This window comes from Octodon degus, unplaced genomic scaffold, assembly GCF_000260255.1.
Source record: "Octodon degus isolate 3935 unplaced genomic scaffold, OctDeg1.0 scaffold00178, whole genome shotgun sequence".
NCBI classification, from domain to species: Eukaryota; Metazoa; Chordata; class Mammalia; order Rodentia; family Octodontidae; genus Octodon; species Octodon degus.
The window spans coordinates 3,565,697-3,577,583 of record NW_004524754.1 but is presented as its reverse complement, the minus strand read 5'-3'; the positions used below and the strand labels follow the sequence as shown (position 1 = coordinate 3,577,583).

The 11,887-nt window shown below is 39.1% G+C and overlaps 1 protein-coding gene across 7 annotated transcripts in view; it reads right to left on the bottom strand.

The window, feature by feature from the left end:
• The window catches only part of Parp11 (poly(ADP-ribose) polymerase family member 11), a 66,814-nt gene extending 55,149 nt beyond the window's left edge, over nucleotides 1-11,665 (bottom strand). For 2 of the 7 annotated variants that reach the window (XM_023703726.1, XM_023703721.1), the window contains exon 1: nucleotides 10,701-10,896. Coding sequence is in view for 1 of the 7 variants with exons in the window: in XM_023703721.1 (XP_023559489.1) it covers nucleotides 10,701-10,718 (18 nt within the window). In the remaining 6 variants the exon portion in view is untranslated. Of the gene's footprint in view, nucleotides 1-9,799; nucleotides 10,366-10,478; nucleotides 10,581-10,700; nucleotides 10,897-11,593 lie in introns of those variants that run through there. The other 5 variants (XM_023703722.1, XM_023703723.1, XM_023703724.1 and 2 more) reach the window with 5 other exon arrangements.
• Nucleotides 11,666-11,887: the final 222 nt, after the last annotated feature.

The window sequence follows — 11,887 nt, the reverse complement described above, 5'->3', positions numbered from 1 at the left end:
TGTGTGTCTGTGTGTGTGTGGCGCCAGCTCAGCCCACTGGGGGGCGGGGCTCAGTGGTCCTCTTGTTTTTAGCTTCCCAAATGCTGGGATTACTGGTGCGCACCACCATGCCCAGTCTCAATTGGTGTCTCAGTGTGTGCGCGCATGGGGGGGGCGTGGGGAAGACATGGCACACCAGGGATCGAACCCGCGGTCCCTGTGTCTGACTAAGCAGGCACTTTACTCTGCTATATCCTAATTTTCAATGCTGAGAATAAAATATCATATTTTTCAAAGTAACCAAACTATGATGCAGTTGGCCCTACTACTGAATGATAATTCCTTCCCACAACCGTATGGTTTCTTTATTTATCACAGAGACTGATTACTGTTTACGTATATATAAAGAACATATTCACCATGCTGTCTCTCAGGTAGACGACTGTTCAAAAGGGAGTGGTGAATGAAGGCAAGAGACAGCAAAAGGAATGTTGCAGGACTGTCCTGCTACAAGGTTGTATATGGTTAGATTTCTGGACTTATGTGTAGACATAAGAATTATATAACTCTTCATGCCTATTTTTAAAATATATTTTAATTTTTTAAATGTTTTTTCATCATATTCTGTAGGGACTTAAAGTTTAACATATCAATGCTTGATGAAAAAAAAAAAACCTGTTGCATGTTATGCCTAAAATGTTTGATATTCAGATAGTGAGGTTAAGTTTAACAGCTTAGGTTGTATGGTAATAACAATAAGCTTCTCTTCTGGAGGGTTAACAACCTAAGTTTGCAGACAAAAATTAGAGAAAAAGGAGGGCCACAAGGAAAGCCAACATTTTGACCCTAGCCTTCCAAGGTCAATTAAGACTCAGGACATATGAGAACTTGTACTGTAACGTCATGTAACTCAGTTGTGTCCCAAATTTTCTGATCAAGGAGATTATGGGGCCATAGAGGAAAGTGATTGATGATGTAGAGTGTGCCTAAGGAGAGTCACATGGAGAGAAAACATTCTCTCTGGCTTTCACAGAGAGCAAACTGGTTAAGTACTGGCCATGACTCATCTACATGGCTGACACGGACAAAGGGTCTACAATCTGAGGTACAAGGTCTCAGGATAAATCCTGAGGGGATTTGACTGACCTTATCAGATCCAAAAGCTACAATTCTTGTTACACAGGTCCTGCTTTATCTCAGTCTTAACCATCCAGCAGAAAAGTATGAAAACAAAGCGCAAGAAATACAGCCATGGTGTTATGTTGAGCTGTAGGGGACTCAGATCAACATTTTCTGACATTGCCAGTCAAGCAGAAGACCCAATACTATTATGGACTACTGGACTCTTTTAGAATATTTTGCTGAATTTATACACCTATAATATTCAAATAATGGAACTTAACAAAAAAGGGTATACAGATGAATGTCCATTTTGTATCTGTGTATTCAAAGTGGTTACGATAGTTATATAGTTACATTCTCTTAATGAATAGAGGGATTTGTTCTAATAGTGTTAGTAAATAGGATATCATGTCTGCATCTTGTACAGCTAATAACCACTAGGAAGAGAGTATGCAATGTGTTAATTATTGAAACTGTGCTACCAATTTGATTTGAAACTGTCTGCTATTTGTTTCTCAATAAAATTATGGAGAAAAAAACATATTCTAATCTTGTAATAAAATGTGATAAAACACTTTCCAGAAACTGAAATAGTGAAAAAATGACCCAACAATCTATTTGCTGCAATCTTAGCATTTAGGGTGGTTGAAACATTTGTACCTATAATTTAGTATTTCTAGCTTATCAACATGACAGCTGATGGAAATAGTCTTCAGGGAGAAATATTCCTATAATTTCTTTTTTCTATCAAATCAAAGTTTATTTTTGAACTGTAATGTTTAACAATGGATTTTAACTTAGATTTTCTAATTCAGATTCTTCTTACAGCAACATAATACTTGTTAATGAAGAACAGGTGTTTGGATAAAGAAATTGGCAAACTAGTGGATGTGTTCGTAATTTTTCAAATTATAGACAATACTTACATATTCCACACACATGCTTACCTTATCATAAATTTAAGACTAAGATTACAATGAAAAACATATACATCTAAAAGTAAAGATTTTTATCATGGACACAATAGTTAACTAATACAAAGACAAGAGCAAGAAATACAACAGGTAATTTTATGTATCATCTGAAAATAGGGAAAACCTACCAATAAAAATTTAAGGTCCTCACTTCTATCTGAACCAATGTTTCAGACTCACTGCTGTGATATTTGCAGGCATCATTGTGCATCTTCCCTGACAGATGTTTCGCACCTCCTGCCTGTTTTACTAGTTAACTGAAGTGGTCTCTAAGTCTCACTCACAGTATAAAGTGCAGATAGTGAATGAAGCAGAAGAAAAAGCAAGACTCATGAAATTAAAAAAAAAAACACAAAAAAAAACCATGCCTTCCTTCAAGAATCAATATCTACACTGAAAGAAAAAAATGTAATCTGAAGTGTACAATCGATACTGGAAGAGGGAATGAACTTATTCAAAAGGAACGAGTTATTGAGTTGAGGAGAAGGACAGGAGGAGTGGGGGAAAGAGATTTATCTAAGTATGTAAGCAGGAAGATTTGAACAATGTACTATGCATTTCTGCTGGTCTATGGAAAGAAGCAGTTAATGCTTTAGTTTTGTCTCCTTTTTTCAATTGTACTTTTTCTCTTCTAAATTTCTTACGCATTTCTTTCTTTTTATTCTTCCAATTTTATATGCATATATCTGGTAATATGAATAACTGGCTGGAAGATAATACTATGTATTACAACAAACACTGTGAAATTCATATTATTTTGTTAGGTGAAATTCTGTATCACATTATCATTTTTTCACATCATTTTTTTAATTCTAATTTTCACTGTCTTTAAAAAAATTTTTAAACATCAATATTTATTTTTGGCTCTATGAAATATAAAAGTTGACAATATTTTACTTTTATTTTTTGACAATATTTTAATAGTAGCTACCATTACCATATGGAAGAACCATGCAGGGTAAATAACATGCATTCACACTGCTTTTAACATATTCTAATAACACAAATATCACATATAAAATTTACTTTTGTGGCCGGCTCTGCCCACCCTGGGGGCAGGACTAGCGTGTCATGCGGTGCTGGGGATCGAACCACAGTCCCCACACTTGCCTAAGCAGGTGCTTTAGTCCACTGAGCTATCTCACTGGTCCCCACACATATAAGTTAAAGCAAACTTTCCCCCTGTATCTTCACAAGATGCCTTGACCAATTCTGTGACAACTCTTGGACTTTTTCATGAATAAGACAAACATAGACAGAGACTGGTATCTGTGATTTGCTGATTACTGAGTCACAACTGACCTATGTCCTATAGAATTTCTTAATCTGTGTTTGATCTTGATAGTCCCAGACCTCTCACAGAGCCAAAAAACACAATTTGCAAATCTTTTTTTCTTTTTCTTTTCTTTTCCCAGCTCAGCCTGCCCTGAGTGTGGGGCTGGCATGTCATGTGGTGCTGGGGATTGAACTGCGGTCCCCTGTGCCTGCCTAAGCTTGCCTAAGCAGGCGCTTTAGACCACTGAGCTATCTCACCGGCTCTGCAAATCTTGACAATTGTAGAAATACAGTGTGTATCTGGTATAGTGGTGCATACTCAAGAAAGCGGAGGGAGAGAGGAGGCAAGGGAAAGAGATGGACAAGGGAGAGGAAAGGGGGGAAGGAGAAACAAATAATGCAAAGTGTCTGGGTTCTAAATCATATCCAGGTTACCTATAAGAAAGTTAGACACAGGCACTTGTCAGAGGATGCAAAAAATAAAAAAACACCTCCCTTTTCTATTAAATATTCAAAAATTTTTTAAAAGATGAATTTTTAAAATACTGCTTTATTACTTAAAGCCAGTTGTCTGCATGGGCGCTGAAAGTTTTAAAAACATTTTCCCAGGATCTTATCATCCCAGAATACTTTCATGATTTTAAAGTTGATCCATAGATGCTAAATAGCAAATTTCAATTTCTGGTCTAGCCCATTTTCTGTTCACCTGCCTATCAAATTGCCTCCTCTCACTGATTTTACTATTTGATGCCTCAGAGGCACACATATTAGTTAGCTTTTTGTTACATAACAAAATAGCACACAAAGGCTACTATAAAGAAAAAGCTCACAGTATTGGAAGTTCAGTGGTACAGCCGCTACAACTCACTTCTGTCAAGGGTCTCCTCACCAATGGTAGATGGCAGATGGCAATGGTGGGGGCAAACAAAAGTGGCATCCCCAACCAGGAACAAGAAGGACAAAAGGCCCACATTCCTCTGCTCATAATTACTCTCCAGAGAGAACTCAAGGGGTCACATGAGAATGAATTCATACTTCTGATAACTTAAAGACCTCTTATTAGGCCCCACCTCTAAAAACATTTTAATACTTCCCAACAGTGTCCTCCTGAGAGCTAAATCTTTAAGATCAGAAGCTTTACAGGACAAAATGAGATCATATACAAGCCAGAATATTACAATAAATCTACTGGATTCAAAATCTTTGTACCTTCCATCTATCTTTCCCATCCCACTCTCCCTCATCTTGATGAAAAGATCTCCTTCCTGCCCTTCTTCATCCAAAATGCAGCTTAAACGGATGTACTTCTTTCTCCTGCTACCACCCACTGGGTCAAAGCACCTCCCTCTATACCCTGGTCCATCCTACAGCCTAATGGCACTCCTCTATATTAGTTTTCTATTGCTGCTATACAAAATTATCACACATTTAACAGCTTAAAGCTTCACAAATCTTCAAATATCTAAGAGTTACCTACCACCTTGGCTTTTTTTTAGCTCCTTTATCTCTAAACCAACAACACTCTCTTTGACCATTTTTCTATGGCAACATCACTTCTTTTTAAGAACCTTATGATTACATTGTTCCCTCTCCCCAATTTTCCAAACCATCCCCTGTAATACAAAATAATTTCCTTATCCTAAGGCAAAACAGCTGTTTAATTTTCCTTCACCATAGTGTTCAGAATCTTGGCCATGTGCCACAGAGCCACATGGGGCCCAGTTCTTCCATGTTGGACTTGTCACCTGTTTATTATGCTCTGGTCACATGGACTTCTCTTATTTCTTAAACACTAAACTCTTGTTGGTCTTGGGGTCTTTGCTAACACTATTTCTGATGTGTGAACAGCCCTCCCCACCTTCCATGCAAACTTTGCATGGTTACCTTTTGATCAGTCCCTGAGATCTCTGTAAACATTACTTTCACAGGGCAAGCATCTCTAAATTCCTACTAGTAAATCCTCCTCTTCCCCCTATTGTTAAATCATATTATTTGTAGATATTGTGTTGCACTGTGACTTTCCATATATGCATACATGGTCCTCTGACCACACCCTCTCCCTATGAATTCCCTTGCCCCCTTTGAACTCTTTCTACATTGTCACTCTACTCTTTTCCTTCCTTTCACCACAATTAGAGTTAAATTTATTGTATAATTATTTGTGTAACATCTGCTTGTCTGTGCCATACTGCAAACCCTTAGCAGCTGGGCCCAATCTATCTTTTATCAAACCTGGGACTTGGCACCAACAGACTCACAACTAGTGCTCAAAACTGAAGGTGTGCCATCGGATGTTCTTTCAATAGGTTTGACTTTTAAAGGGTGAGCTGCAGAAGCCAAAGACCTCAATTTGCGCTTTAGTGTTTTAGGCCATGTGAGCCATCCTATTCCTTCAGATCTGTGTTACAAACATCTGAGATTTCATTATCCCCTCTGATAATGAAAATAACAACTTAATTTCTTGGCCTTGCACTGGGTCTGTCATGTACGCATATATGGAAATACTGGGGATAGACACACTACTTCTCTACAGTTTTTCATATGTTGCATCACTAGGAAAATGTACACCAGGCTGCCTCATACAAGTCATACTTACTTTGTAGCTTAGGAATCCTTCCATAATTTTTGGCTCCCTGTGATTTTCTTCCAAGTGTTTTTCTACTCACAGCATATCCTATATGCTATTCTACTTACAGCATATCCCATAAGTTAAGCTGCAAAGAGTGTGTGTTTTAAGAGCCAGAAAGTTAAAAAGATTTAAAGCCCGATATGCTCTTATTCAAAAAGGTCACCAAAAAAAAAAAAGGTCACCAAGTTATGATCCTTAGTACAAGCACTAAACTTGATGATAATGATTTAACAATCCCCATGTAACAGTATTATTAGATAATCTAAGTGCAGGCATAGCTTACTTCAGCACTGGTCTAAACCCACTCTACTTTGTTTCTGTGTGGGCACTCTACGCTATTAACATCTTACTCTCCTACTGAGGGGTTTGTGTGTCCTGTTTAGTTTGACTGTTTGGAGGCTCTGATGGATATGGCTCATACTTGAAGCTTAGAAAATCACTGTTAGAATGATTAAAAATAAAGCCAAGAAAATAAAGATGTCAGTAAATGAATCTCTGATCGTATATTGGCCCTAGGTAATAAATTACAGTGTCAGGAACACATCTTCACATATACTATGCTCTCTATAGAATTTTCATTTCCAGAAATAGATCCTACCTCTATTCTCACCCCAGCCTGTGAATATCTGCAAAACATACCATCAGACTCAGAGGGGAATTCCAAAATGTTAGTTAGCACTCCACCTGCACTCTCAGCAGATGCTCACACTGAGGTTTTAATTATCAGATACATGCTTTCTCCACTACACTCCTTAGTCCAAAATTAACCTGTCGTTCTCTTTCCCTTTTATGACCTTTGGTTATTTGCTTCCTTCAACCTTCCCATTTGATCACTTACACATTTTAAAGACCTCAATGTAAGGCTCAAATGTAACCTACTAGTCCCCACAATACCCTCAGACATCACTTTCTGTTATATTACAAGTTCCTACAGGGTAGGCTCTGATCCATGTTTGTATTCTCCCTCCCTCTTGTTTAGTCTGGTGTTTATTTTACATGTGTAGATACTAATTATCTGCAGAATGAAACGAGTTAATAACCAAGTGAGTCTGGTTTATACATATAAAGTCTGCATTATCAGAGAGACTAGCAGCAGTTGTCTACCATCCAGCTCAGGACGGGACAGGATAAAGATCCACACTTGGCAGGTATAATCACTGCAGTAACATTTTGGAATATTAGCAATCATAAAAAAGGATGTACTGTGAGAAAAAGATTAAAGGTAGAGCATTTCAGCCATAGAAGAGGGACAGTGCAATACAATCAGGATTATAATTTAAGGATAAATCATAGAAGAAACCCAAAGGAGTACAGTTTCAAAGATACCACAAAAGAAAGTACATGGGGAAAACCTCTAATAGCAGAGCACTGACAATAAATAGACTGTTGTGATTCACAGGTTCCCGGTGAGCAAGTAAAATGTTAAGGATGAGCTGGACTAAAGCCAAGTTATAGGTAGAATGACAAAAGCTGTAAGCCTTTTCTTTCAAACAACTTGAGAGACAAAGGAGATAGAACCATAGCTCTAAGAAAATTGAGAAGCAGTTGTGAAATAAAATAACAGAGAGGATTGGGGAGACAGCTCAGTGGCATAAGTGCCTGCCTGGGAAGTGCAAGGTCCCGAGTTTGATCCCCAGTACCAAAAATAATCAGTATACAACAACAGAGAAAAAAGTGGCTTTGCTGACAAGGTATGGCACCAATATACAAATGTTACCAGTGTACCAGCAAAGTCACAATGGAGTGGAAAGAAGACTTTGGTGTTAATACAGTTATGCTGCTTAACTACAACATGATCTTGAAAAATAATTTTCTTCTCCTTTAGCTAACTCATCTGGTTAGTCTAAGAGTAGTAGTTAATAAACGGAAAAGGATCTTGGAAGAAGTTTGCACTTTCTATAAAGCATTACTAATGCAATAGACAGCTTGTGCTCTGGAGCAGATACATGTTTGTCATTTTACAGATGCCCTCATCAGTATAACAGAAAAAAAATAAAACTTCCTCCTGTCCAATATAATTCTAGCAAGAGAGATAAGACAATGACAAACAGACTGAGAAAAGTAGGACAGAGTGCAGTTTTGGAGTTAATGGTGACCCCTATAGACTGCGCCATTCTCTTCACTAGGAGATGTTAGTCAGGGCTCCCTCCTCAGTAGACAGAAATGCCCAGCTCTCTCCTGATAACTGTCAATCTGACCTGCCTTGCATGATCCTTTTGCTTTACCCTAAAGTTCCTGGACAGTGAAAGGTATGAACAAAATCATCACATACTTCATGTCTGTCAAAAAAAATTAAAAAATGAACAAAGATGAAATCTGTGTATCACTCCTTGGTTATATGGTTTTCGGGTTTTTCCCCCAAGGAACTGCTGCTTCAAGTTAAGGATTTTCCATTCAATCCATTTCCTGGGGACTTTTCACATCCAACAGGAGGCTGCTTGAGTAAGGTCATGGCAAAGGTCAAACATTTGTGGGATGGAAACAGTATGGAAGTATGTTTGTAACAGAAGCAACAGAACATACATCTGCAAGTCACAGATTCTACCAAAAGCATACAAAGAAAAACTAGAGAAAGTTCTTCAATTAAGCAGCTAAGAATGGTCTTCCTTCATAAAACAGAATTTACCCCATTCTGTGTAAAGAAATAGTGAAGTGAGATTTACATCGGTCAGTGATGCCAAAGTCATCCGCATTTGTCTGTATAAGATACTGTGGATGGTTTTACTAATTTTTAAAATATCATATCAACTGTATTATTGCTTACGGTAGTATTAAAATTAATTTGTATTCTAGCACCACTAGACAGACTCTCCAGACGACTCTCCTATAAAAAAAAAAAAGCCTAACAAAGAACTACAGAAACCCACAAGTAGAGTACTTTTAAAAGCTGAACGAAAGAAATAACAACTACACTGTTTCTTGACAATATTTACAAAATGACAGGAAAAAAGCATTATCAGTAGGTAAATAAAGCAGTGGCATTATGCCATACGAAGATGGGATAGGGTAAAAGTATGTGAGATTATACACCCAAGTTCACTGTTAAAAGTTGGCCTGCTCTGCTGAAACTAAGGAAAACCATTAGGGCAATTTTAAAACTGGGTACTCCTTACAAAGCAGGACAACATGACAAATGAAATACACAAGACATTCATTAATGCCTGGATACTTTTTATAAACATGCATATAAGTCAACAGCAAACTGCGGTGCAGAAGAATGAATGGCAAGCAAACCATGAACCTGTCTAGTACAGTATTAATCCAATCACCACTGACAATTCAACAAATATTTAGTATGCACCATGATTTCTTTATAGTTAAAAGTATAGTACACCTATAGTTAAAAGTATAGCTTACAAGAAAATGATTTAAAATGTATGACCTTGAACAAGACGTATACATGGATGACCAAAGAGTTTGTTATGGAGAAATAATAAGACTGCTAATAAAATCAAACATATATATACATAAGTATATATGTATGTATAAGCATATACATACATACATATACATAAAGGCACCCAGAGACAGACATTTAGATATAAAGATTGTTGATCCAAGTGAAACTGAATATATAAGCAAATATAAGCAGAATACATTCATATAATCCTATTTTTGCTAAAAACAAATATAAGCAATTTATTTTCTCTGATATGAGCTGATGACAATTTTACACATACGAGCCAAAGCCAAAACAACTCACTGATGATACTGCTATTTTGGAGTAAGATGAAAAAAACACAATGTGCAATTACTACCAAATGTAGATCAATAAGCAGGGATCTACTAAATAACAAACAAAATTTCATGAGAAACTTACTTATCTGGAAAGATAGTCCAGAAACATGAAGGGGAGTGAGTACTGATTTACAGCAAATGAATTATTTCAAGTATGGACACTGAGTAATTAAATTTAGCCAATTATCGCAACATATGGGATAGTTTCACGTACTGCGCCCAGAAATTTGTCGAAATGGGACTGTCATTTTTCGAGTCAATTCCTGTAGGGTCCATTTGCCACATGACTAGCGAATTTCAACCGTTACAGAGGAATGGAATGCTCTTGGCGCAGAGGGCTGCATTTTAAATAAATGAATGCATAAAACTGAAGCAGACAAATATACATGCTGACATAACGCAAATATCGGCTCTACACAAGGAGAGACAGATTAGCAGCCGGCATGCTCAGGGCCAGTGGTCTAGCCGCTGAAAGAAAACATCTTAGGAATTTCACCGCTAAAGGCTCAGAACACACAGCCGATCCTTCAAGTTTTCGGGGGCTGTGCACCAAGACGGAAAAGGGGTACTAGCTGGTTCCAGAGGTCCGCTCACGGCACGGGGCGGAGTCCGCATCCCTTCGCTTTAATCGGGTGGCACAGGCTGGAACTGGAGGCAAAGGGAGAGGGATAACAGGTTTGAAGGCCAGAAACTTCCATTGGAAAGCAAAACACAAAGTTTAAAAGAAAACAAATCGGTGTGAAGGTACGTGAGTAAATCACCAGAAGTAATAAACTGGAAAAGCAACGAAGCGTTAAATCCAAATCAAGACACCGCGACAGCTCAAGAGCACAGGCTGCAAACTGCCCACAGGCGCCAGGGCCTGCAGGCACGCGGAACGCAACCAACCAACTAGAAGCGGACACCCGGAGCTGTTCCCGGGAACCCCTCCCGCCCCTCCCAACTCCGCCCACCCGCCCCGCCCCATCCCGCCGGCTACTCACCGGATTCGCTTCCCACATAACGATGACGAAATCAAGCAGAAAGAGCCTGGGGAAAGAGGCTAGCCGCGGGGCCGGAATATTGGTTTTTTGTGAGCTCCCCAAGCCCGAGAGGACGGAGAGAAACCCTTCACCGAGCCCTTCCTTCTCCCCCTCCCGGTCACAAGCTAGCGTCTTCAGACCACCAAACCACCCGACTTCCGCCCGAAGCCAGCCAATCAGCGCTGACCCCGCCCCGCCCTCGGAACTCGCCCCTCCCCCTCGCTCCTTTCCGGGCTTCCGCCCTCAGCCGTGTAGGCGGGGCTTCCTAACACCTGGGCAGCCGCAGAGTTGAAAGGATTTAAACTTCCAGCCTCGGGACTGTTTACATCGCTGCACCTTACCGAGGGGTTCTCAGCTGCGACTGGTTGTATTTCTTAACGATTGAACCGATATTTATAGTGAGTGCAGTGGGCGGGAGACAGATACCTAGGGAACTACTCTACATGGATCTGTGACATTTGGGACAGGTTTCATTTCATCTCAAAATGAAAATGATAGTATGTGTACCTAAAGGCGTGGTAAGATTATCGAAAGCAACTAGCGTAGTATTTAGCATAATCAATGTTAAATAATTGATTTTTAATGCCCAGACATTGCTGGGGTCCCAAGTGATCACGAAGCCTGCTCTCATGGGCTTTAAAATCTAGAGAAGAAAGCAAGGAGTAAATAAGTGAAATTAAAAGATGCATTGTGAGAGGCATAAGCTGTGCATAAGCGCTAGCCTGGCAAGTACAAGATCCCGAGTTCGATCCCTGCTACAAAAGAATAAAAATGCAATTGCCTCTCGTAGCTAGTACACCAAGTTACCTGAAGTTCCTTAAAAGCCTTCCCAAGATATTTAAAACTGCAGTTACCTGGGTAAAGACGGCAAAGAGGGTGGTACAGTCTTAGAGAAACAAAAGTAGTAGCTGTGCATAGGAAATGAAAATGAAAGCACCTATTGCATAATTCTTGAGAACTTTCGTAATCTCCACACATTTTTTTAAAAAAATGTTCTCAAAGCAGCCGGACATGGTAGTGCATGCTTATAATTGCAGCACTCTGGGAAACTGAGCAGGAGGATCACAAGTGCAAGTCCAGCCCAGGCAAGTTACCAATTTAATGAGAACCTGTCTCAAAATAGAAAACAACTTTAAAATGGGATAGGG